The sequence below is a fragment of the Chiloscyllium punctatum genome, chromosome 11 (genome assembly GCF_047496795.1).
Source record: "Chiloscyllium punctatum isolate Juve2018m chromosome 11, sChiPun1.3, whole genome shotgun sequence".
NCBI lineage: Eukaryota > Metazoa > Chordata > Chondrichthyes > Orectolobiformes > Hemiscylliidae > Chiloscyllium > Chiloscyllium punctatum.
In genome coordinates this window covers 107,825,519-107,853,311 of record NC_092749.1, presented here as the reverse complement: position 1 = coordinate 107,853,311, position 27,793 = coordinate 107,825,519, and the positions used below count along the sequence as shown (strand labels likewise).

General features: G+C 40.0%; 1 protein-coding gene across 13 annotated transcripts in view; it reads left to right on the top strand.

Moving 5' to 3' along the window:
- Positions 1 to 27,793, top strand: part of LOC140483308 (serine/threonine-protein kinase PAK 5-like) — a 203,182-nt gene that overhangs the window by 79,669 nt on the left and 95,720 nt on the right. For 4 of the 13 annotated variants that reach the window (XM_072581483.1, XM_072581484.1, XM_072581485.1 and 1 more), the window contains 2 exons: positions 14,757 to 14,823; positions 16,205 to 16,375. The exons of 2 other annotated variants lie outside the window; for them this stretch is intronic. In XM_072581483.1, coding sequence (XP_072437584.1) covers positions 16,339 to 16,375 — 37 coding nt within the window. In that variant the 5' untranslated portion in view covers positions 14,757 to 14,823; positions 16,205 to 16,338. Of the gene's footprint in view, positions 1 to 14,423; positions 14,445 to 14,589; positions 14,646 to 14,756; positions 14,824 to 16,204; positions 16,376 to 27,793 lie in introns of those variants that run through there. 7 more of the 13 variants (XM_072581488.1, XM_072581490.1, XM_072581489.1 and 4 more) reach the window with 4 other exon arrangements.

Sequence of the window (27,793 nt, the reverse complement as noted above, 5' to 3'; positions counted from 1 at the left end):
CCACAAGCTTTAAATCCTTTTGTGGTTTTGCACCCATTTCCCCTTCAGCCCTCATGCTGACCAGCCCCTTCCCCCTCTCTCTAGCCCACTTTCAGGTTCTTCTTGAGTCACATGTCTGACAAAAAAGTTGCCTACTCCTTCTAATATCTCCTGCTTTTGTTCAACATCCTTTGTTTTTAATGCATTTCTGTGAAATGTTTATGGGCATTTTCCTATGTTAAGACTGTTGGATATTGATCACACACTGTTTACTAGAAATCATGGAGGATTCCCAGCCAATACAGAAGGTGAAAAATATCTGTGTTAAAGCTGCATGCTACAGTCTGGAGTGACTGAATGAATCTACATCCAGTTAGATGACTTGCTTCACGGAGTATGTCAACTTCACACCTGAGATAAGTCTGTATTCTCCTAGCTGTCTGGCAAACTCCTGTGATGATGCCTTCTAGTGGAACTCTGTCAAATTGAATATTCATGTGGACAATATGATAAAATTAAAACTAGTTAAACTTAAAAATTTTAAAGCTCCAACCACCTGATCCTTAATGTTGAAATATTTTCCTTTAAAGATAAAGAATGGCCTACTTCTGTTCCTATTTTCTGTATTCCTATTGTCTCCAATAATTAACTTCAAAAATTTACGAAATGCACTGTTGGTAAGATTGTTGTGCTGACATGTGGCCATATAATCCCAGCAAATCAAATACTGGGCTACATCTTTGAGTCTGATTTCATAAGAGCAATGGCAAACAATGATGTTAAACCTCAAATGATTTGAAAAAATAGAGCGTGTGCCACAGACACCAGCAAACATGGCCACCACCTGTGTGTGCACAGATGGCAGTTTTGGCTGGCAGCAAGGTCGATATTGGAGAACCTCCAGTTCCATATCAGGCTCAGTATTAAGAGCAATGTGGAAAAAGGCTCCTTGGTGCAGTCAAAGGGACAAAGTGCAGGAAGCTTCTTCAAGCTCGCTAAGGAGGAAACCCAGGGGATGGTGGTAAAGAATGTGAAGAAGCCATCTGTCAGGAAAGAATTAGTAGAGAAACTCACAGCTAATAATTAAAAAGTTGAAAGTGTTAAAATCTGAAGTAAAAAGTTTGTCATTTCCCTGAATGGAGCTAAACCCACAATAAAATCAGTGTGCTCATTAACAGTAGAGATCATCTCAATCAATACAACAGCAAAATACTTTAGATCTATATTTTTTCTAATCAACCTGTCCTGAGATGATGATATACACTTCTGGAGCAAGTGGGACTTGAACCTGGGCCTCCTGGTCCAGGGTAGGAACACTACCACTGCACCAGTGCCCAATATTGCTGAATGATGTTAAATATCCAACACAAAGGTTTTGGGCAGTGCATGCATTGCTACTCCTAGTGGTGGCATTTATATGATTCACTGTCTTTATAAAAAGATTTGCATCTACATAACTCCTTTCCTGACAACTTGACACCCCCAAAACACTTCACAGTCAATCAGTATCTTTGACTTGTAGTTAGTTATATTGCAAAATATTTCCTGCACCTATCTATCAAAGTTATTTCTATACAACTAGAGAATAATTTGTGCACATTCAAGTTAGAGTGCTTGAGTTACCTGAAGTACAAAAAACTTGACGATGCTGAATGTTGCTGGAAAACATCTCTCAAATTAAAATTTGAACCAGTATCGTTTTCCAATTTGTGAAAAACGACATGAAATGACAGTCATCATTTTTGTTTTCGTTTTCCATGCACTCCAATTTGTTGGGTGGTTTATTTAGTTTCTATAAGACCATAAGACATAGGAGTGGAAGTAAGGCCATTCGGCCCATCGAGTCCACTCCGCCATTCAATCATGGCTGATGCGCATTTCAGCTTCACTTACCAGCGTTCTCCCCGTAGCCCTTAATTCCTCTAGACAACAAGAATCTATCAATCTCTGATTAAACAACCTTTGCATTTGAACCATTATTGTTTAACTGCTGTTGGAAGTTATACTGGAAAAATGTCTGAAGTATGGAGTTGCAAAGTAAACAAAATGCTCCCAAATGGAAATATTGTGCTGAAGGATGTCAAAATTTATATTTTGTAATATTTGGTTCCAATTTTATCAAATGAAAAATAATGTTGCAGTGCATTGCAACAATCACATATGATAAGGAGCATAAAGGTGCTGCAATAAGATTTATTTGTTGATTATTTACTATTATTATAAACTTCCTTGAAATATGTTGAGCTAATCTTTATTCAGGAATTCATTGTACCAGTTAGTTTACTGATAAAATGTCAACATTTTGTTTATCTCAGTATCAGAATATTCTAAGACTTGAAATTGACATTTTGTTTCTTTGTTCCTCAGTTGCAAGCTTGTGCAGTATACCACACTAAAGAGTGTGCTTTGGCTTCATAAGCTACTGGGGCATCTTCATTAAAGTACATTCACCTGTTCCAATTCAAACTTAATATAAATCAGTTTTTACCATGGAGAGGAGTGCCTTCTTCCTCATATTCAAACATTTTAGAATTCTAAGAATCCACATGCATGTGAGGTAGGTAAGGGAACTCGGGACAGGAGTGTCAGTTTCTGCAGGCATCCGACAGGGTTAAGTTATCTCACTGCTTGAATGAGTGGGGGCTGTGAGGACTGACTTAGGTGACCATGGCAACGTGATACAGGAAGCCATTCAAGAGGGGAGAACTGAAAAGAATGTAGCTATAATAATGGACAGCATAAAGCAATTGAAACGGTTCTGTTAGCAAAGAATGAGAAAGACAGCTGTGTGGACTGAATGGTGCCAGGGTTCAGGACGCCTCTGTGACTATCGATGATACAAGTATCTGAGCAAGAGGCCCAGCAATCATTTTCCTAGCTTCCCACAGAGTTCTAGGGTACACCTGATCAGGTCCTGGGGATTTATTCACTTATATGTGTTCCAAGACATCCAGCAATGTCTGTAATATGGACTTTTTTTCAAGATGTCACCATCCATTTCCCTGCATTCTATATCTTCCATGTCCTTTTCCACAGTAAATACTGGTGCGAAATACTCATTTAGTATCTCCCTCATTTCCTTCTGCTCCACGCAAAGGCTGCCTTGCTGATCTTTGAGGGGCCCTATTCTCTCCCTAGTTACCCTTTTGTCCTTAATATATTTGCAAAAACCCTTTGGATTCTCCTTAACTCTATTTGCCAAGGGCTCTCTCATGTCCCCTTTTTGCCCTCCCGACTTCCCTCTTAAGTATACTCCTACTGCCTTTACATTCTTCTAAAGATTCACTTGATCTATCCTGTCTATGCCTGACACATTCTTCCTTTTTGTTAACCCTCAATTTCTTTAGTCATCCAGTACTTTCTGTACCTGCCAGCCTTTCCTTTCACCCTAACAGTAAGGTACTATCTCTGGACTCTCGTTATCTCATTTCTGAAGGCTTCCCATTTTGCAGCCGTCCCTTTACATGCAAACATCTGCCCCTAATCACCTTTTGAAAGTTTTTGCCTAATGCTGTCAAAATTGGCCTTTCTCCAATTTAGAACTTCAACTTTTAGATCATCTTCACTATTTTAAAACTAATAGAATTATGGTAGCTGGCCCCAAAGTGCTCCTCCGCTGACATCTCAGTCATCTGCCCTGCTTTATTTCCCAAGAGTAGGCCAAGTGTTGCACCATTGGATAACGAACCAGGCCAGGTGTTAGAATTGGAGGTAGGTGAACACTTTGGGGACAGTGACTACAATTCGGTGACTTTTACTCTAGTTGGAGAGGGATAAGTGTGCACTGCAGGGCAAGAATTATAGCTGGGGGCAGGGAAATTATGATGCGGTGAGGCATGACTTAGGGTGCGTGGCTTGGAAAAGTAGGCTTCAAGGCAAGGGTGCAATTGATATGTGGAGCTTGTTCAAGGAGCAACTATTGAGTGTCCTTGATAAGTATGTTCCTGTCAGGCAGGGAGGAAAGGGTCATGTGAGGGAGCCGTGGTTTAATAAGGAATTGGAATCCCTTGTTAAAGGGAAGAGGGCGGTCTATGTAAAGATGAGGCCTGAAGGTTCAATTGGGGCGATTGAGAGTTATAAGGTAGCCAGGAAGGATCTGAAGAGAGCGCTAAGAGCAGCAAGGAGGGGACATGAAAAGTCCTTAGTTGGTAGGATTAGGGAAAACCCAAAGGCTTTTTATAGGTATGTCAGGAATAAAAGAATGACTAGGGTAGGAATAGGTCCAGTCAACGATAGTAGTGGGAAGTTGCGTGTGGAGGCTGAAGAGATTGGGGAGACACTGAATGAATACTTTTTGTCAGTATTCATTCAGGAACAGGACATTGTTGCTGATATGAATACTGAGTCACGATTAATTAGAATGGATGGCTTTGAGGTATGTAGGGAATAGGTGTTGGAAATTCTGGAAAGGGTGAAAATAGATAAGTCCCCTGGGCCTGATGGCATTTATCCTAGGATTCTCTGAGAAGCAAGGGAGGAGATTGCAGAGCCATTGGCCTTGATTTTTATGTCCTCGTTGTCTACAGGAATAGTGCCAGAAGACTGGAGGATGGCAAATCTGGTTCCCTTGTTCGAGAAGGGGAGTAGGGATAACCCTAGTAACTATAGGCCGGTGAGCCTCACTTCTGTTGTGGGCAAAGTCTTAGAGAGAATTGTAAGGGATAAGATTTATGAACATAGGAATAATGTGATCAAGGGTAGTCAGCATGGTTTTGTGAAGGGAAGATCGTGCCCCACAAACCTTATTGAATTCTTTGAGAAGGTGACTTAAGGAGGTGGATGAGGGTAAAGCAGTAGATTTGGTGTATATGGATTTTAGTAAGGCTTTTGATAAGGTTCCCCATGCTAGGCTACTGCAAAAAATACAGAGGTATGGCATTGAGGGTGAGTTGGAGGTTTGGATTAGGAATTGGCTGGCTGGAAGAAGACAGAGGTTAGTAGTTGATGGTAAAGGTTCATCTTGGAGTGCAGTTACTAGCGGTGTTCCGCAAGGATCTGTTTTGTGACCATTGCTGTTTGTCATTTTTATAAATGACCTGGAGGAGGGGCTAGAAGGTTGGATGAGCAAGTTTGCGGATGATACGAAAGTCGGTGGAGTTGTTGACAGTGAGGAAGGATGTGGCAGGTTACAGCGGGATATAGATAAGCTGCAGAGCTGGGCAGAAAGGTGGCAAATAGAGTTCAATGTGGGTAAGTGTGAGGTGATTCACTTTGGTATGAGTAACAAAAAGATGGGGTACTGGGCTAATGGTCGGATACTTGGTAGTGTGGATGAGCAGAGGGATCTTGGTGTCCATGTACACAGATCTCTGAAAGTTGCCACCCAGGTGAATAGTGCGGTGAAGAAGGCATTTGGCGAACTGGCTTTTATTGGTAAAGGAATTGAGTTCCGGAGTCCTGAGGTCATGTTGCAGTTGTATAAGACTCTGGTGCAGCCACATCTGGAGTATTGTGTGCAGTTTTGGTTGCCATACTATAGGAAGGATGTGGAGACACTGGAATGGATGCAGAGTGGGCGGCACGGTGGCACAGTGGTTAGCACTGCTGCCTCGCAGCGCCGGAGACCCGGGTTCAATTCCCGCCTCAGGCGACTGACTGTGTGGAGTTTGCACGTTCTCCCCGTGTCTGCGTGGGTTTCCTCCGGGTGCTCCGGTTTCCTCCCACAGTCCAAAGATGTGCAGGTCAGGTGAATTGGCCATGCTAAATTGCCCGTAGTGTTAGGTAAGGGGTAGATGTAGATGTAGGGGTATGGGTGGGTTACGCTTCGGCGGGGCAGTGTGGACTTGTTGGGCCGAAGGGCCTGTTTCCACACTGTAAGTAATCTAATCTGTAAGTAATCTAATCTAATCTAATCTGTAAGGAGGTTTACCAGGATGTTGCCTGATAAGGTAGGAAGATCGTATGAGGAAAGGCTGAGGCACTTGGGGCTGTTTTCATTGGAGGAAAGAAGGTTTAGGGGTGACTTGATAGAGGTGTACAAGATGATTAGGGGTTTAGATAGGGTTGACTGTGAGAACCTTTTTCCACGTGTGGAGTCAGCTATTACGTGGGGGCATAGCTTTAAATTAAGGGGTGGTAGGTATAGGACAGATGTTAGGGGTAGATTCTTTACTCAGCGAGTCGTGAGTTCATGGAATGCCCTGCCAGTAGCAGTGGTGGACTCTCTCTCTTTATGGACATTTAAACTGGCATTGGATAGACATATGGAGGATAGTGGGCACATGTAGGTTAGGTGGGCTTGGATCAGCGTAACATCGAGGGCCAAGGGGCCTGTACTGTGCTGTATTTTGCTATGTTCTAACCACCCTATTATTCTTACAGATAACTGAGATGTACAAACACATTGAATCTCCATTTTGCATGTTTCCTCTCCGGTGAACATCTTTGTACAACATGGCCCATGTTGATTTTTGTTAAATAACCCTTAGTTGAAGCAAAAGATACTGCTTGTTAATGGGACTTAAAATGGAAAAATGCGAAGTTATGACATGAGATAAAAGTCTTAGTAAGAACTAAATAGTATTACACTGGACATTATTCAAGAGAAAGATATAATTTGGTGAAGTTTTCAGTGCAACATGAATTAAAACAGTATACAGGATTGTGGCGATAAAACCAAAGAAATCGAGCTGAGTATGAAGTAGTAACCCAGCTTGAAAAAATTGCTGGTTCAGCTCAAGTCAAAGCACAATTTGCCTTCTGATTGACTCTGCTTTCTCTCCCCAATCTGGCCGTAGTAATGTTTCGGGTCCAGTGACCCTTTATTAGATTATGTCACTGACCCAAAACATGTCTCTGTTTTCTCTCCACAGATGCTGCCAGGCCTGCTGAGTTTCTCCAGCAATTTCTGTTTTTGTTTCACATTTTTAGCATTTTCAGTTCGTTCTCTTCCGGTATGGGTTGACCTTGGCCTGCAACAGTTAGTAATTTCCTCGCCTGATGCCATACTTTGTGTTTGAGGTGTTCCTGCTGTTGGGAGAATTTGAATAAGACAGAAATAAAGGAAATATCTACCATTGTAGAAGCTGCTACATTTTTTCAGGAATACAAAATTCCATATTTTATTTGGAAAGTCAACTGGACAAATCCTTCAGGAAAGGAATTTCATATTTTCAAACCAGTGCAGATATTGTAATGTACTGCTCCATCTTTGACATTTGTTCACTGCACATATTTGGAGTTGTCTTAGCAATGGATAGGACAGTGAATTGCTGAAGTATCTTAACTAAATATCAAAATAGAATCTTAATTTGAGAGAGGCCCACACAATGCTTCAGACTTCACCATTACATTAACCCTGAGAGTATCTGTGTCAGAACTCTGTGGTAGTGACCATTTAAGGAGGCTTTATAGTGATTGACATATCAACAGTTGGCATTTGCGACATGATCATATATAGTACTGCAATTCTGCTATCACGGTATTTCATTTCAATTACTGAAGGTAGCTATTTCTTTCTGCCACTGCATACCCACAAGGAACATTTGCCAAGTCATGCTTCCTATTGTACACACCATTATATGGAGTTGCCGTTAGCTGTAACATAATTAGTTGTACTGACAAAGTGAGTTTTTCAGCAAGTACCTTTACTGTTCTTGTATAAAGGGTATACACAGTCTGTAGTTATAAGAGTTCAATTTTTAGATTGGCCACTGGCGGTAAATCTGGTGTTGCAGAGCAGCATAAGCTGTCTCATGAGATTAAGTGCACTATTTACATTACAGTTAGTTCTTCTTGTGCAATCCTGTGTTATAGAAAAATTACACTTTAGAAACAGCGCTTGAAGTGTTGGCACTGTAATCGCATTATAGTTAACTCACATTTTAAGTAGTTGCACTGTAGAAACAGCTTACCCAAGTAGTCAACTGCATTACAGTGAATTCATGTTGATGAAACACACATCATAACAGAATGACCTGTACCTTCATTCAATGCCACACCTACAGCAATGCTGTTGATTCATAACCACTTTCTAAAATGGCCTAGCATGCCATTCAGCTCAAGGGCACTTAAGGATCCAAGAATTATTCCAATGCTGTCTTTGCCCAGATCACTTACTATAAACCTCTCCTATCTTTAGCAGCCGATTTCCATTTCCTCAGTGTAAATGGGTTTGGAGTTAAAATCTTATCCAGACTTATCCCCATGTCATTTTTGTTCACTATTTTATTATGCATCTGAATTTCAAACAAAGAAAAATGCTTCTGTAATATTTGAACTTACTTTTTACCACTTTCCCTTCAAAAGTATTTGGAAATGATTAACTATAAACTATAGCAAATTGTAATCACAGGTTTTTTTGCAAAACATCTGAGGTCTCAAATGTTTAAAATACTAATGGGCTAGGTATTAAAATGGTTTCACCAAAATTGTAAACAATAAATAATTCATTAACCTGTCTCTATATTGAAGAGCTTACACACATTATGTTGAGAGCTTCTTGGTTCTGGTCACTCAGCAGGGGTTGTCTGTCACAAGACTTACCCATGGCATGTGAATGATAGGAAACCAGCAGAAACCATCTAACAGATTTTAAATGAAATACAGCAAGAGTTGGCTGTTGTTGTCTGGCTCAGAATAGAATACAGGAGACTTGTTAGAAAGAAAAACAAAGTGCAAAGTTCCGAAGAAGTACTTTATTGGATGCAAAATGTGAACACTTTTTCTCTCTATAGGTGTTGCTTGATCTGATGAGTTTCTCCAGAAGTTCCTGTTTTTATTTCAGATTTCAAGCATCTGCACTTTCTTATTTTTTATGTAGAACTGTTCGAACTTATGCGAGTAAGATCATTACTTAGGGGAATCATTTGTTAATATTTTGGGAAGTTGAGATAATTGAACTTGGCGAGTCCGATCATGCTTCATGTTTGATCTCGTCTTAGCATTATTTCTCAGTCTGTATTAGAGAAGATTAGACTAATGCATATATTCAGTTCAGATTGCAATGCTGTACTATTACTATAACTTGTGCTTCATAGTTAGATCTTTGGCAATACAGGCATACCAGTAGGCTGTATAATTCACTTGGCCGGATATATGGTTTGTGACGCAGTGATGACAGCAGCATGGATTCAATTCTGCACCAGCTAAGGTTACCATGAAGGACTGTTCCTCTGAATGTCTTCCCTCCCTGAGACATGATGACCCTCAGGTCAAATCACCTGTCGTGTCCCTCTGATGAGGGAGCAGTCCTATGGTCCAGTAAGTCTATGGTGACTTTTCTTTTACAGGTAAATGAATAACACTAAATGAAAGGCACTAAGGACTCATGCAACAATGATATAATGCTACTGTTGCTATGACCCAAATTTTTAACAATTCAGATGCATAGATGGAAAATGAAGACTTGCATTTATATATTATTTTTCATGACTGTAAGATATCGAGATGTTGTGGTTCTGTTCGCCGAGCTGGGAATTTGTGTTGCAGATGTTTCATCCCCTGTCTAGGTGACATCCTCAGTGCTTGGGAGCCTTCTGTGAAGCGCTTCTGTGATGTTTCCTTCGGCATTTATAGTGATTTGTATCTGCCGCTACCGGTTGTCAGTTCCAGCTGTCCGCTGCAGAGGGAAGGTATATTGGGTCCAGGTCGATGTGCTTATTGATTGAATCTGTGGATGAGTGCCATGCCTCTAGGAATTCCCTGGCTGTTCTCTGTTTGGCTTGTCCTATAATAGTAGTCTTGTCCCAGTCGAATTCATGTTGCTTGTCATCTGTGTGTGTGGCTACTAAGGATAGCTGGTCGTGTCGTTCCGTGGCTAGTTGGTGTTCATGGATGTGGATGGTTAGCTGTCTTCCTGTTTGTCCTATGTAGTGTTTTGTGCAGCCCTTGCATGGGATTTTGTATACTACATTGGTTTTGCTCATGCTGGGTATCAGGTCCTTCGTCCTGGTGAGTTGTTATCTGAGAGTGGCTGTTGGTTTGTGTGCTGTTATGAGTCCTAGTGGTCGCAGTAGTCTGGCTGTCAGTTCAGAAATGTTTGTGATGTATGGTAGTGTGGCTAGTCCTTTGGGTTGTGGCATATCCTCATTCCGTTGTCTTTCCCTTAGGCATCTGTTGATGAAATTGTGGGGGTATCCGTTTTTGGCGAATATATTCTATAGGTGTTCTTCTTCCTCTTTTTGCAGTTCTGGTATACTACAATGTGTTGTGGCCGTTTCGAACAGTGTCTTGATACAACTTATTTTGTGTGTGTTGGGGTGGTTGCTTTCGTAGTTCAGGATTTGGTCTGTGTGTGTGGCTTTCCTGTATACTACTTTGGTGAATTCTCCATTCGGTGTTCATGTCCAGATGTGTTTTACGTTTAGGGAAGAATATTTGAAGTTTAGTCACTCTTCTGATGTCAGCAACATGGCAGCCAGTTTGCCCACAGCAAGGTGTCACAAATAGCATTGTGGCAATGACCAAATAATTTGTTTCTGTGATATTGATTGAGGTTGGTCAGAGCAGCAGGGTTAAATCCCCTTCTCTTTGAAATAATGAAGCAGCATAAAAAGATAATCAAGGCTGCTGACAGATAATTTTCACAGAAGAAAAAAATACAATCACAGAATTAAATCACCAGCACACCCTTCGTTCTTTTTTCAGAAAACTGTAACTTCAGCACTATAAAGTTTAATGACCGTAAAATTAAGGCTGACTGCTTCAAAGTATACCCTCCTGTTTCATGAAATTGTACACCAGAAACACTAATTTGTGCAGCATGTAGATAATAAAAGAAACTTATTAATTAGAATATCTTTGTGCTGGAATTTAACATTGCATATTCCAATAGAAGCAGATTTTGTCCCTCATCTGTTCCTTGTTTACTTTGATGTGGAGGTGCTTTATTGACTTGGCAGCTGCTTGAGAGTTTGTTTTTCTCTCCTTTTGCCTTCCTGCTGTGGCACACTCCTGTGTGATTGGATAAAAGGTTAATGCTATAGTTACACAAGATCACAAGGTTGTCTACTGATTTCCTGCTGCTTGTTTTGCTGTCCACCATTTATATTGCATAAATCATTTGTGCTGAGTAAAACAATGCATTTTCTGAATTCTAGTGAGCAGAGTCACTGGAAAATTGTGAATTAACATATTAAAGATTATATATATGCATATACTTATTGTCTATTGCACTTAAAATGTGAAACAAAGTCAGTGTTAAATGTGTTCTTTTTGTTGGAATTTTAAATTTAAAGAGCAAAGAATCAGATTGTTAGGCAAAGAAAATTTATCAAGTTAAGAAGAAACAGAATTGGATTACTCAAATGTTTTTCAAACCCTTTTGGGATACTTCTAATATATTCCTTGTGATTGTATGCATTTAGATTTTTTAAAAATCCCTTATGTGCCACATTTGAGATTTAATCTAAAATATTAGAGGTATAAGCAATGATTGAAATACATTCCACGGAAGGCCTGCATTTTAAATCTGAGGATGAAAGGAGCTAACACTGGATTGCTGGCTGTTGGATGTCTAATAGGCCTATGAATTAACTTGCTGACATCCATTATCCCTTGAGCCCACCACAGTACACGTTTGGGACAGGGATTAAGTGAGAGACGCCAGGTTTTTCAAGATCTCCTAAAGGCCACTCTGAACCAGGGGTATGGGGTCCATGATTATAAGGCACTCTTTATCCAATTGAGGGACCATTTAGAAGAGGGAAACTACAGAAGGATAGCCTCATGATCATACCTCTGACACCCCTGTGCGACACTTGCCGGTGACTCCCATCCTGCACTCCCTCACCTCTAGTCTTACGGATCATTGGAAATCCCAGGCTGCTTATGAGCACACTGTCGATAGCAGCCACTTCTCCTGGTGATGCTGACTACAAAAGGAGCAAAAGAACTAGGAGGAGTAGTAGTTAATTCATCTCCTCAAGTCTGCCTTGACATTTGATATGATCATGGCTGATCTCATCTTAGCCTCAACTTCACTTTCCTGCCACCTCTCCATTACCTTCAACCTGTTACTAATTAAAAATCGTTGCCTCCACCTCAAACTTAATCGATGTCTCAGCATCCACTGTACTCTGGGACAGTGAATTCCATAGATTTATGAACCTTTGACAGATGCAATTTCTCATCATCCATGTCTTAAATCTGCTACCCAGTTTTCTAAAACAATGATGTCTCAATCTAGAAAGCCCCACTTTGTCAATCCCCTTTGTTTTATACATTGCTTATCTTATAAGGAAGTGGATTAGCTGCAGAAGGACTGTAAAACTTCAATCCGTTTTATTGGTTGTGGAGTCTCTTAGCCCTGCCAATCACATGACATTTTGCTATTTGGCATCTGTAATCTTGTGTTACAGCCTCATCAGGCTGACCCCTCATGCCTTTAAGCTTTGCTTTGTTCTTCTCTTGTCATACTCACCTGCACTGTCCACTGAGGCAGGATTGATCTCCTGGCTTGATCATGATACTAGAGTGGAGGATGTACATTGCCATGACGTTATGATTTGTAGTTGAGTACAGATCTTATGCTGCTAATGGCTCACAGCACCTATGGCTGCTCAGTTTTGAGTTGTGGGAAATTTACTGATGAAATTCAGTCAGTGAATTAAAACAAAAAAAAACTGAAGATTGCAGTGGACCCACTTGAGGATGAGACTGGGACCAGTATGATACTGTTAGCTGAGTCATGTTCGTAGTAAACCACAATGTAACTTGCATTTTCACTGTCTACTTGCAATAAAAATTTAGATGCTTTTTTGACAGATAAGTTTTTACACAGAATTATGCATAAGTTAATTTTCCTCACTTATAGCTTAAACACATTAGTTTCACGAGTTCAAGACAACCTTAGATTTCAAAATGAATCAAATAATATGCATTAACAGGATGCAAAGGCATTCTGAAAATGGCATAAAAAGGAAGAAATTAGTCCAGTATTTACACCTAGAGACCAATAAGATCAACTCTGAAAATTACATTGGTAAGTAAGTGTTGCAACTGCCATTTTATTCCACTTATTAAAACTTATTGTATTAACCACTGCAACAAAGCACAGAATGGAATCACAGGTTTTCTGCATTCTGCTTAAAATTCTGTTGGATTAATTCAGGCTTATCCCTGCATTAAAACAATTCTCAAGGTGTTTTTTAGCTGTGAAACACATTGTGATGGCCCAAGATTAGTCAAGGTAATATAAACATTCAGCAGGTCCATTTTGATAATGCATAAACTTGGTGCAGTGGAACATCTACATTTATATGAAGTTCTTTGTTTTATGAAGATGAATAATAACTACCTAGCTACACGTATTGTATTGAGAATCCAGCAGGGCTGGACAAACAAGTGAGAAAAAAACGATTAAGATTTTTGTCATTTCAATTGGAAAGTCAAGAAAATCAGATATTAAATATTCCTCAAACATTGTTCAATCCCTCAAGGTAAATAGAAAATTTCTATGCACCCTTTTTTATGAAGATTCTTTGTTTCTGTTCTATCACCCAGATTTTGGGGTTTCCATAATCTACATCATTTCTTCAATTAGGCAAACAGGTTTAAAACTAATACTGCTAGTCTGTATGTATAGAACTTGTAGGAATATAACAGGTTGACTTCTCCAATTTTAGGATTTTCACTTTGGGCTACCTTCCAAACAGAACAGAACTCCAAACAGAAGTTTCTCAATGTTTATGAATTTGTTGATTAGTGTCCCATATTGAGAAAAGTTATGCATTCACTCATTGTTTTGTATAGTAAACTTATCCACAAGAGAAGCTACAAATTAGTTGTGGTTCACTCACAGGACAACATATTGTCATACCTGGTATTGACAGATTCCATCCCTAGTAGACTTTCAACTTGAAAAGTTTAATATTTTTGTAGTTACAGTATCATCTTTTATTCCAAGAGACTCTCCAAAAACTTACTTTAATATTCAGAATTAAAATTATTTATAAATTATTAAAATGGATTCCAGAAATACATAAAATGTTAAAAATGCCTGCGAAAATGATTTTTTTCTGTCTCCTCCCTAACAAAAATGTTTCCTGTTAAAGAAGAGCATGTATGACTCAAAACTAATCTTTGTGTCTGTTTAGCACAGCAATAAGCAAGTATTGTTTTTTTATCCCAGTCCATGTAGCTGAATAATTTAACCATACAGAATTCTAATTCATTTGCTCTGCACCTGCCTAATGCTCAAAACCCAGCCACAGAATCTCATCATACTGCAGAGCCTGGGGAAATACAGTGGGGAAATCACCTGAGAGGGGAAAGTTAATTACTCCAATTTAAACAGGCTTGTCTCGGTTGCTGTCTTGTTTATATTCATGTATTTTAAATAAATTCACTTAAAACAAAAACATTGACATAATGATTTATGAAGAAATCATGACTGACTGTATGGTGTGTTGAATGACCTCTCTTGAACTGCTTCTCTCACATTGGTTTGATGCAGGCAGCCAACACATCAGCTGGTTTGTAGCTGATTCATTTGCATCCATGACTCCCAGATAAGGACTAATTGTGTGAGTTCTGCTTTGTAAAAGAAATGTAAACAGGTGCCTGTTATTTGCTTTTTTTCTAACTAATTTGGTTTTCTTGTTAATACTGCCTGACTCCTGCTACATGTGAACCTTTCATTTAATTGAAGGATTGCGTGAATCTGCTATCTAGAAATGACCATCGCCCTGTAATGTTGCCAAAGGGCAGCTTTGATTGTGAGGAAGGTACTGTGTTCACTGGTATAGCATGGTGCATAGATCATCAAGATAAATGGCAGGAAAATATTTCTGTTTCATGCTGTCTCATGTGGAATTCCTGATTTTTTTTTCTTGCAGATGAACTGCAGTGTAAGGGGAGCTGCATAAGTTCTTTTCTTGATATCTATTTTCCAGCATTATTGAGGTAAGTACTTTATACAGGCAAAAAATATTTTACCATGAAGCATCTCAGTAAGTATGCTTGCTGTAATATTTGCAGTTAAAATAGTATTTAGCCTTGAGTAATTTGTACTGATTTATAATGTAACTGACAATGGTTTCTCTGTCAGTGTTAAGAATTTTTAAAATATTTTAATGATTTGTCTCAGTCCTACTTCCTGAGCTCCAATAAAAAACACACTTTAGACTCTGAAGGTAAAGTAGTATAACATAATGTTGGACATTTATCTTGTCTAGGAAGTGAGCATGAACAGCATAATATTTTAGCCAATGGTTTCTTCAGCTTTCACTCTGATAGATGCTTCACATTTATTTATATTAGCATAGAAACCTAACCATGGATTTGGATTATGTAAATGACACTGGCGATATAAATATTAATGTCAATTTGAATAATGTTTCCAAAACCAGGTTTGATCAGCTCTAATTGTATACACTAATCATATTTGTATGACTTATATATTCTTCTAAGAAGCAGTGGGTTTAATTTTTCTTGAGGGGGGGTGCACTTTCACTGAGGTGAAATATAAATATGAATTTGGTGACACAAGAATATACATGTGTGCCTACATAGAGACAGACAAACTCAAACTAGAAAATAAATTATTATTTCCTTTGGGAAATGTACAACAGCAGAAGGCTCAGTAAGATGTTCCAGCAAATACAGCAGAATGTTGTAGCTTTCCCATGGGTATTATCAACGATATGGCCCGAGGCCAACTTGAGAATGTACATGATGTCAGGACTATAAAAGAACACTTTATCAAATTTGTTAACACAATGGTCTTTTAACCATATTTACCATAGTAAGCCCTATTTTTCAGCCTGTATTTCAATGCCTGTGTGATGATCTCAGTGAAGATTGGCCTTTAGAGGCTGTTCCAAGCACAAGCTCCGGACAGTTTTCTCTTCAGATCCTTACCAAATCCTGCATTAGGAAATAGAAAATGTATGATAATATATCCGTTCTTGCTGCCCTCACTGTGCTTAGTGAATTGTTACCACCTCTTTGTGTTGCTAAGTATCTTGCTACCCACCCACAAGTTGTCACCTGTCACAATTTCACATTTTCTTGAAATTCTGCCACTTTAGTCTTTCCTGTATGTCTTTTTAACCACCCTTTTACTTTGTTCACCTTCTCATCCCTGCTGCTTTTCACAGCAACAGAGACTTAGGTGCAGAAATCTATCACTTTACTGGAGTACGTTACCTTTCAAAATGAGTGAACTCAAACGTAAACTAGTCAGAAATAGTAGTCTTTAACTGCACTCCTGAGCCAAAACATTGTATTTCTCCTTTTTTTTAAAGCTGTACCTGCTTTGGTAATTGTTTCTGAATGCTTTTAGGTTATATTCTATATTGGACTGCATGGTGGCACAATGATTAGCACCGCTGCAACAGTGCTAGGACCTGAGTCCTATTCCAGCCTCAGGTGACTGTGTGGAGTTTGCGGTTCTCCCCATGTCTAGGTCTCCTCCAGATGCTCCGTTTTTCTCCCACAGCCCAAAGATGTGCAGGTAAGGTGGCATGGCCATGCTAAATTGCCCTATAGTGTCCAGGGATGTGCAGGCTAGGTGGGCTAAACCAGGGTTGCAGGGATAGGGTGTGGGAGGTGGTGTTGCTAGATCTGCATGGGATGTTCTTCAGAGGATTGATGCAGACTTGATTGGCCAAATAGCCTCTGCACTGTAGGGATGCTATGTTTGTTGTTGCTTTAAGCTTCCTGTAAAATCTAGATCATGCCAATTATATTTTTAAGTTAACTTCCTTCTAATTGAAAGAAGGATGAAGAACCATATTGCCTTTCAGCTGTTCCAGCAGAAAATTCCAGAAAACCAATCTGTAAACGTCTGGGGTTTGACCATCACATATTTTAAGTGAGGCTGGGGAAAGAGTGAAGGCTGTTCTCATAACCTGAGGATCGCATGCAAGCTATCAAGACACCAAACTCCCCACACAAAATCAAATTGCTCTTCTGAAAAGAAGATGAGCAATGAAAAGAAAACTGTCACTAATCATATTAAGACAATTGTATGAGTAATTTGTTTTCAGGATTGCTTGGTGTTGACCGTGTTGTTTCTTTAAAGAATTACATCCCATGAAATAATAGAATATTTAATGCAACAGCAGCAAAGCTAATAAAAGCTGTTGTAAACATGCATTAAAATGACATGAATCCTGTTGGAAATTCAGTAAGTTTTTCTTGGGAAGGACATCATTCTCAGGGATGCACCAAAGTTTCCCTCCAAGCCAAACACCATCCTGACTTAGAAATATATCACTGTTCCTTCACTGCATTATCAATCAAAATTATAGATCTAATTTCCCAGTGGTGCTGTGGGATGTACCTACATCACATGGACTACATGAGTTCAAGAAGGTGTTTCACTACGACCTTCTCCAGGGCAATTAGCAAAAATACTGACCCAATTCCTGTAAAAGAATATTTTAAAATCCTCTGTACTTGCAGCCCTATTTCTTTTTACCTCAAGTGCCCTAAAGCCTCATATTTTCTACAGAATTTGCGTACAGTCCAAACAGTGTGGAAGAAGGCCATTTGGCCCATTAAGTCCGTATCAACCCTCCAAAGAGCAGCTCACCCAGGCCCACTGCCCCATTCTATCCCTGTTACCCTACATTTCCCATGATTAACCCACCTAGCCTGCATGCTATGGGCAATTTAACACAGCTAAATTACCTAACTTGCACATCTTTGGTCTTTGGGAGGAAACCGGAGTACCCAAAGGAAACTCACAGGCACAGGCAGAATGTGCAAGCTCCATACAGAGTCAACCGAGGGTGAAATGGAAACAGTGTTTCCAGATTTCCAGCCTCCATATCCTTACCTATTGTTTGCTTGACAAGGAAATTGAGTGGATGAATGAAGGGACTTTAATAGGAGTACAAGATGGAAAGTGTGATATCTGAAGGTAGATAAAGATGGCATACAAACTAAGTGATGAAAAGGGAGATGAAAATAATAAAGAATGGGAATGTGGCAGTGACAGTTATAAGAAGAAATTTTATTTTACATGAGCACTGCTATAGGAGATTATTTACCTCTCACTATACAAAACTGTATCCTCTGACTCCTGACTCGCTGGAACCCTGCTAATAATTCTTGAAGGCAATTGAATTGGAATGAGACATAAACATTTCGCATTCACCAAGTGCTTCCACCTTCCAAGATTCATGTCTGGTTTTAAGTGGTTTGGTGATCCCTTTTTGTGCAGAAGCACTTCAAAATTGTAAACAAAGATAGTATTCACCATCTGATCGGCACATTGTAAAATATTACTTCATCAGTACTGGAGTCATGCAGTTGCACTCCATTCTTGTAGAGTTTCTTTTGAAGTAGTGTATGTTTCTTGGAGGTGTTTAATATGATGTGCTAATTTAGAATTTGCTATGATTTGTTGGAACAGTAATGTTATTGTAGGAAACCATAGTGATTCACCGTGACACTTCCATTTCCGCACAATTTGCTGTACATGTACTGTTTCCATTTCTGGAACAGAATCGTTACATTCCTGCACAGCTTGCTACTGCACCAGGAAAGAATTTTACTGCATTAGTCAACTACCACCTCTTCTAATAAGTATGCACTGACCATATAGTTTATACATTAAGCAGCAAAAGATTTATGCGGTTGTCCGTAAATCACACTGCTGTTCATATTTTGAAAAGAGAGAGGTAGTTTTCAAGTATGGTAAGATTTCTTCTTAAATTAAATATATTTTCACATGTACTCACAGAAGTACAGTGCAAAGTTTACAAGTTGCCACTTATGGTGCCATCTGAGATACAGAGGTATCTTGTCAGAATCTTGGTGAAGGATCACATGCACTGTAACAGACAAGTGCCAAACCTGTAATTCATGGAGTATGTCATGACTCACTGGGGTGTTGTGCTGGAAATCAAGCCATGCTACTCGAGTTGTCAGATAAGTTGCAGATTTCAAACAGTACTCAGATTCCCCAGTTTGCCTATCTTATTTCGGTTGACAGAAAGCATAGATCAGGTTTCTGTACTTAACAAAAACTTCTAGTTAATACCAGTAAATAGACACTAGCTACAGGTAAACAGTTATGAACTGTGAGCATGCAACTCTAGTACTTAAAACTCTAATCCCTTTAAAAACTGCCCTTTGCACATGTAAGTAGTCGGAAAAAATAAAATGTTGAAGAAATGGACAAAGGGAACAAAGCAAAAGCAGTTCAGAGGTTGTTTTTCACAGGACCTGTTGAGATGGTTCTTGTGCTGATCAGAATGCTGCTTCTTGAACTTGCTTTTCCTGAATGCTTCCACTGATTTCCAAACGACACAGGGCAGCTGGTTCACGGATAAAAGATCTATGACCTATTGACTAAAAGTCACAGCATGCAGCAACTGCTGAACAAAAGTTAAACTGGTTTTGCTTCAGGCTTAAAATAGATTTTCTTCCTGCAGAAAACCGAGAGAGTTCCTGAGCTGGTGGTCTGAATAGCTTCTCTGTAACTTGCTCACAGACACACATTGTTCAGCTACCTAAGAGCCAAACATACATTTGTTTGCAGACAGAAGACCTTTATCATTGATAACTAGTCACTAGTCCATGAACCAATCCACTGTTTGTTACCAACCAAAGCTCCATTTGGACATAGCCCTTTGGCTCCAGTTCATTTGCAACCATTGCTATAACCCACAGCATTGCAAAGAGTGTATCAACGAGAATCAAGTTACTTGCTTTCAAACCATGCCAAAATCTTGTAATATCTGGTTTTTAAAACATTTATTTTCTCATTTGAATTCACAATTTTTAAAAAACCCAAAAAGATTCCGACTTTACAGTCAACAAGTATTCGATTGACTCATCTTGTCAGCATCCTTGGTGAACCATTTTATCCAACACTTATTCAAAAGTTCCACATACTGGCAGACTTTCATTTGTAAGTTGGCACTATTGTTGTGACTTCACTGAATTCAGAAAGCTAGGTGCTGGCTGTGCTTAGGAGAGCCATTTTTGTAGGGCATTAGGCTACCTTTTTGTAAATGTGCAAATAGTTTATCTGTGCTGGAACATTTACCTGCACTATGCATGACTTGCAGAATATAGGAGAGAATATATTGATTCATTTGGGTCTGAAAATGTGCCTACATTTCTTCAGGATGTAGCCTCATCCACCTGGTTGTGTATATCTAAATTGTTATCTGACCTATGAGAGGTCTGGAGTAGAATCATAAAGATGTATTGTACAGAAAAAGACTGTCCAGCCTATTGTGTTCACACTGATAAACAACAACCACCTCACTATTCTAATCCCGTTTTCCAGCACTTGGCACATAGCCTTGTTTGCTTTGGCATCACAAGTTCTTATCTAAATACTTCTTAAATTTTAAGTGTGTTTCTGCCTCTACCACCCTTAAAAGCAATGAGTTCCAGATTCCCACCACTCTGGGTAAAAAAAGCTTTTTCTCACATCTCCTCTGTACCTTCTGTCCCTTATCTTAAAGTTATGCCCGTTGGTCATAATTCCCCCCAGCAAGGGGAGAGGTTTCTTCCTGCCTGCCCTGTCTACATCCCTCATAATTTTATACATCTCAATCATTCCCCCTTTCAACCTCTGCTACTCGATGGAAAATAACCCCAGTCTGTTCAATCTCCGTAACTGAAGTAATTTTAAATTCCCTAACATTGAAGGGTTGAAATGATTTTCCTAATTGTCTAACCTCAGACTATTCAAAAATATGATATAAAAATAGAGCTTTTTTTAGGGGTGGCATTGTGGCTCAGTGGTTAGCACTGCTGCCTCACAGCACCAGGGTGCCAGGTTCAATTCCAGCCTCTGGTGGCTGTGTGGAGTTTGCACATTCTTCCCATGTCTGTGTGGGTTTCCTCTGGGTGCTCTAGCTTCCTCCCACAGTCCGAAGATGTGCAGGTCAGGTGAATTGGCTATGAGAAATTGCCTGTAGTGTTAGTTGTATTAGTCAGAAGGAAATGGTACAGGATGGGTTGCTCTTCGGAGGGTCGGTATGGACTTGATGGGCCAAAGGGCCTGTCTCCACACTGTGGGGAATCTAATCTAATCTAAGTATGGATTGTATTTTACCACATGGATACAGTGATATCCAGGGACTGACGCAGTATTTCCACAGTATTGACATTTCAAAAGTATAATCATTTATTTAGTTGTTTGCCAGTATAGAACATAGAATAGTACAGCACAGGAACAGGCCATTCTAAACTAATCACTTCTGCTTGCATATGGTCCATATCCCTCTCTTCCCACCCTGTTCATATGGTGGTCTAAATGCCTCTTAAACACAGTTTAAAAATCACACAACACCAGCTTATAGTCCAGCAAGTTTGTTTGGAAGCACTAGCTTTTGAAGTGCTGCTGCTTTATCAGGTGGTTGTGATGCAGGACCATAGAGACAGAATTTATAGCAAAAGGTCACAATGATACAATGATACATTAAACAAACCTAGATTAAGTCTTTCATCTCTTAGAATGGAGTTGCTGGTTTCCGTTCTTTAATACGTAAATCCCAGAAATTCTTTTGAGTCACATTCTCAAGATAATTTAAAGTTTCATAACAAAAGGCAACATCTCCGCTCAGACAATGCCTGAAAGGTGTCAGTCAAACCAATAATTGATTAGATTAGACGCCCTACGGTCTGGAAATAGACCATTTGGCCTAACAAGTCCACACCATCCCCTCTGAAGAGTAACCCACCCAGACCCATTTCCTGATATTTACCCCTGACTAATGTACCTAACACTATGGGCAATTTAGCATGACCAATTCACATGGCCTGCACATCTTTGGACTATGGAAGGAAACCATAGCATCCAGAGGAAACCAATGCAGACACTGGGAGAATATGCAAGCTCCACATAGACAGTCGCCCAAGATGGGAATCAAACCCAGGTCCCGGACGCTATGAGGTAGCACTGCTAACCACTGAGCCACCATACCACCTTTTGAGTCTGACCGGTTCTGTTTCCAAAGTGGAGTTTGCAAATATATGGATTCACTGCCTGCATTGACTGCTTGCAGGATCTGCATTTTTTGGGCAAAATAGAATGTATCTACAAATACATATTTACCCCAAAAACTTTTATGTGTGTTGTCACAAAGCTGGTTTCTTTTTTTTCTAAAAAACTGTTCCTTTTGTCAAGGATACTGTGTCCTTGATTTTTTTCAGAAGGGTAATAAACCATTCTTGGTGCTGATTAGTCTGGTTTGGTACAGAGATTGAAGGGTATTGAGAGGCCTTTTTATTTTCACAGGCTAAAGTGGTCATGTTTTAGAAGTGGCCTGTGTAATGAAAGGGGAGTGGTCAACTCTCTAGCTGAGCAGTTTAGTTCAGTCCAGAACTCGTTGGGAAGTTTAATAGTGGACTGTATGAACAGGCTTCGGCGCTCTCTTTCCCTCCCCCCTCTCTCTCTCTCTCTCTCTCTCTCTCTCTCTCTCTCTCTCTCTCTCTCTCTCTCTCTCCTCTCTCAGTGTATCTTCTCTCTCCCACCCACCCCTCTTTCCCCCTTTCCTCCTCTCTCTCTCTTTTTCCCCCCCAACCTTTGTCTCCTACCCCCCCACCCATTCTTTCTTCAACCTGTAGGCTTCTGTTCCATTCATTTTTTTTTTAACTGTTTCAAGAAGGTTTGCTTACTGGGACTGTTGTGTATATTCAGAACAGCATAATTAAGTCTACTTTGGATACACTAAGTTCTATAGGGGTTCGTTATTTTGTGTTTCATTGTGTAATTTGGTCAATAAATTTTTCTGTTTAAAACCTGGTAGTCAGCCTCGCTAACTTAATCTGGGTAATTTTCACTGTTCAATTACAGAAACAAATTGCAAAGTTATGGTCTGGCTGCCTGCTTATGAATGTTTTGAGTGGTCTGGCCTGGTCCATAACAGTGAGTGCACGTGAGAGTGTGTTTTTGTATGAGTGCAAGCTTGGTAAAGTATGTGTGTGAGTATGATGGGCATAGGCCTGTGAGAAGGTGAGTATGGAAGGTGTATGTGTATGCATATGAAAGAGACCTTGTGTATGAGAGGGGGCCTGTATGAGTGTGGGAGTATATAAAATGTGTGTGTGCGAGAGAGTGTATAGTGCAATGGGGTCACCTGTAGTGTGACATGAATCCAAGATACCAGTTGAGGCAATTCTCTTGGGTACTGAACTTGGCTATTAACCTCTGCTCGGCCACTTTGCGTTGTTGCCTGTCCCGAAGTCTGCCATGGAGAATGTTCACTTGAACGTCCAAGGCCAAATGTCCCTGACCGCTGAAGTATTGCCCAACTGGGAGGGAACACCACCCCCCCACCCCCAACCCCCCCGGTGATTGTTGTGCAGTGTCCATTCATCCGTTGTCGTAGCGTCTGTTTGGACCTCATTGCACTATACACTCTTGCATACACACAAGCACACTTTTACATACACTCACACTCACATTCATGCAGGCCCTCTCTCATATGCAAGCGGTCTCTCATACGCACACATACACCTCCCATACTCATCCTGTCACATGCTTATGCTCCATCACTCTCTCTCACTCACTCTCTCACTCTCACACACACACACACACACACACACACTTTACCAAGCTTACACACATGCAAACACATGTTCTGTCACGTGCACTCACACTCACAGTCTTTCTCCCCTGCATGCGCACACTCACATACAAGTTTATGGAGTGAATTTGTATTTGCAGATACATTCTATTTTGCTCAAAAATGCAGAATCTGCAAGCAGTCAACGCAGGCAGTGAATCCATATAATATTTGTAAATTCCATTTTGGAAACAAAAAGAATCAGACTCAAGATTGGTCTGACTCTCACCTTTCAGGCATTGTCTGAGCTGTCACCTTTTGTTATAAAACCTTAAATTATCTTGAAGTGACTCAAAAGAAGTTCTGGGATTTGCATGTTAAAGAACCAAAATCAGCAAATCCATTCTAAAAAATGAAAGACTTAGCAATCCAGGTTTGTTCAATGTATCATTGTATCACTGTAACCTTTTGCTATAAATTCTGTCTCTTATGGTCCTGCTTCACAACCACCTGATGACGAAGCAGTGTTTCAAAAGCTAGTGCTTGCAAATAAAACTGTTTGACTCTGAAAGTTGCCACCCAGGTAAATAGTGCAGTTAAGAAGGCATATGGCGTACTGGCTTTTATTGGTAGAGGAATTGAGTTCCGGAGTCCTGAGGTCATGCTGCAGTTGTATAAGACTCTGGTGCGGCCGCATCTGGAATATTGTGTGCAGTTTTGGTCGCCATACTATAGGAAGGATGTGGAGGCACTGGAACGGGTGCAGAGGAAGTTTACCAGGATGTTGCCTGGTATGGTAGGAAGATCCTATGAGGAAAGGCTGAGGCACTTGGGGTTGTTTTCATTGGAGAAAAGAAGGTTTAGGGGTGATTTGATAGAGGTGTACAAGATGATTAGGGGGTTAGATCGGGTTGACAGTGAGAACCTTTTTCCACGTATGGAGTCAGCTATTACAAGGGGGCATAGCTTTAAATTAAGGGGGGGTAGATATAGGACTGATGTTAGGGGTAGGTTCTTCACTCAGCGAGTCGTAAGTTCATGGAATGCCCTGCCAGTAGCAGTAGTGGACTCTCCCTCTTTATGGGTATTTAAGCGGGCATTGGATAGGTATATGGAGGATAGTGGGTTAGTGTAGGTTAGGTGGGCTTTGATCAGCGCAACATCGAGGGCTGAAGGGCCTGTACTGCGCTGTATTCTTCTATGTTCTATGTTCTATGTTCTATAATCTGGTGTTGTGATTTTTAACTCCGCCCACCCCAGTTCAATACCAGGTCCTCCAAATCATGGCTACAATTGACACTTAAACACAGCATTGCTGAAAAAAGACACTTTTGTTTGTTAAAGTTCTTTGTGCAGGATGAAAATATTTGACCAGTTGTATTTTTCAGCAATATCCAAATAATGTATATGTCAATACATTTATTCCACTTCAATATATTATAAATGATCTTATGCAAGGCGCATGGTGAATGAGGTATATTGCTTTATAACATGATACTAGCACTGATCCCATTAAATTGTTTTGAAATTTAAAGGAACAGAAATGTTAAGCATTGGTATAATCAGGGATCAAAATGCAGAATATGGAAAACACTGGAAATACTGAAAAAACAAAATGCTGGAAAATACTCGGCATCGGTATAGAAAGAAAAGGAGTCAGCATTGCAGGTCTGTAACCTTGCATCAGAAATAAGAAGCTAAAGGTATAATAGGTTCTGAGTATGAAATGTGTGGGGCACAAATGAGTGACACAGTGGTAGTGCCCCTACCTATGAGGCTGAAGGCCCCTGGTTCAAGTCCCATTTACTCCAGAGGTGTGTCATAACATCTCTGATGTTTGGTTGATTAGAAAATATTTAAAAGAAGGTTCTTGACAAGTTGAAATTGAGAAGAGCGATTGGATATCAGAAAAGCTAGCCCTCCAGGACAAAGGGGAGTGGAGATGTGGCAAGAAGTGAAAGATGTGCATAGAGCAGGTGCTGCTGGCTGAGGGAATCAAAATTGAAACAAGGAAAGAAAAGGGAGCAAAATGTGGGCAGGTTTTACTGAAACTATTGAACTCAGTATTAAATTCAGAGAGTTGTAAAGTATCTGAGTGAAAGATGAGATGCTGTTCCTGAAGCTCAAGTTAAGCCTCACTGGAACAGTGCAGTCAGCTGCGGATAGAAATATCAGTATGAGAGCAAGGCAGAGAATTAAACCGACATAACAACGGAAACCTGGTGTCATGCTTTCGGACAGAGTGGAGGTGTTCTGCAAAGTGGCCACCCAACCTGCATATGGTCTTTGCACTGTGGAGGCAGCCTGGTGAGCAACAAATAGCGTAAGCTAAATCAAAAAAAAGTACAGCTAAGTTGCTGCTCCACCTGGAAAGAGGGTTTAGAATCTTGGACATTGAGGAAGGATTTGCATGTTAAAGAACCAAAATCAGCAAATCCATTCTAAAAAATGAAAGACTTCGCAATCTAGGTTTGTTCAATGTATTATTGTATCACTGTAACCTTTTGCTATATATTCTGTGTCTTCTGGTCCTGCTTCACAACCACCTGATGAAGAAGCAGTGTTTCAAAGTATAGGTGCTGCCTTTCCTGCATTTGCATGGAATGATGTGATGGGAAAGGTATTGGGGTGATTAAGGAGTGGACCAGGCTACCATGGAGAGAATGGTGCTATTAGGGGCACAAATAAATAGCAGTTGGTGAGGCCTTAGAGCACTTGAATGAATCCCTGCAATGATGCAGAACTGATCTGGAACAAATTCCAGAGTTCAGAGCCTGGGAGCACTAAGGGGTTAGGATCTTATATTCCAGAGTACTGGCAAAAGAGGCTGTCAGAATTTGGGAACAGATCAAAGGATTTTGGATCGCTGAATGAATGATTCTGGGACTTTAGGACGTTTGGAGGCAGAAGAGCTTTTGGACCATGGAATAACATGGAAACAATTACTTTGTGGTTACTGCATTAATTGATCACAGCATTATATTTAAAAGGATGTATTGGGAACAATGGTGATAACTAGATGAGGATGTTGGCACGCTTCCAGTGTTCATGCATTGCATTGCACAGAATCAGGATGAATGCCAGATACAGTGTTGTGCACAAATCCTTTCATATTCCTGTTGACAATTTGATGCTACTTGCCACAAGTGCAAATGGCGACCACCAAACAAGTTTTCTCTTTCCGTTAGAGACAACTTTTTAATGTTGTCGTGGAACAATTACAATGAATGTGTGCAATCTCTGTTTTCCCCCACCTGCTGAAGTGAAATGTTTTAGTCTTAGTCGTTAACATGACATTGCTCATTAAGGAAAGTTTTGCTATCTCTTGTAATTGTCTTATTGATTCTTTCTAAATTTTTTATTGTCTCTTTTAAAATCTTTTACTCTCATGGAGTATTTAGTTCTTCTTTATCACTCTGCCTTACTTTTCTATTATTGTCCCTTTCTCTGGTACTTTTGTGCTTTCCTGTCCATTTGTATTTCCCTTCCTTGTCTTTTTTTCTTGGGTAGGTCTCCTAATGGTTTTTTTTGTCAATTGACATTTGCCATTTCCAGCACGCTAACTATCTTTATAACTGTCCATTACCTTTTAATTAATGGATATTAAAAACTCCAAAAAGAGGCTGCTGGTAAAGTGAGGAGAAAGATATCAGGACTACAAAAAAGAAAATGCACAGCTCACCCCAGAGCTTGATGAGGACAGATAGGAGATTAGGCTAAAGCACTGCTTTTTGCCCTGGTACCTAAATCATAAAATGCTTTGTATTTGTGGCAGAAATATCTCCATTATTTAACCTTTTTTATAGAATTAATGTGAAGGCACGTTTCAGTTTTATTTCTGACAACAGTTTCTGATCAATCTAAGTAGATAGTTGACATTAGACTGAGAGTATAGAGTCTTTCGTGAGCTTTATCGAGGCCTGTAGGACAGTACCTGTGCAGAATTGGCTTTGAAGGGATGCATTGTTCTCAGTAGGGGCCCTCTTATGACACAGTGGCTGTGTCCCTACCACTATACCGAGATACTCCAGTTCAAGTGCCACCTGCTCCAAAGGTGGTGTATATTTACATCTCTGAACAGGTTGATTAGAAAAATAGTGAAAGGTGCTCTGTTCCCAAGAATGTTGAGAATCTTTAATGTTGGGAAAAGCAAGTAACTGCATTTAAAGCGTTGAATAGTAAAATTCCAAGGTCTCAACAAGTAAATGGCCAGCGCACCACTGAAGTGCTGTTTAACTCAGCTGGAACCTTATTGTGCTCAAGTTGAGAGAGTCTGATAAAATGGGTTTTGCATGAAAGTCGGAGATTTTGCTTGTAAATGCATTGATGCTGGAAGTTGGTTTGCATTAGTATAAAAGTAATTTAACTGCAACTTAATTCACATACTAAAA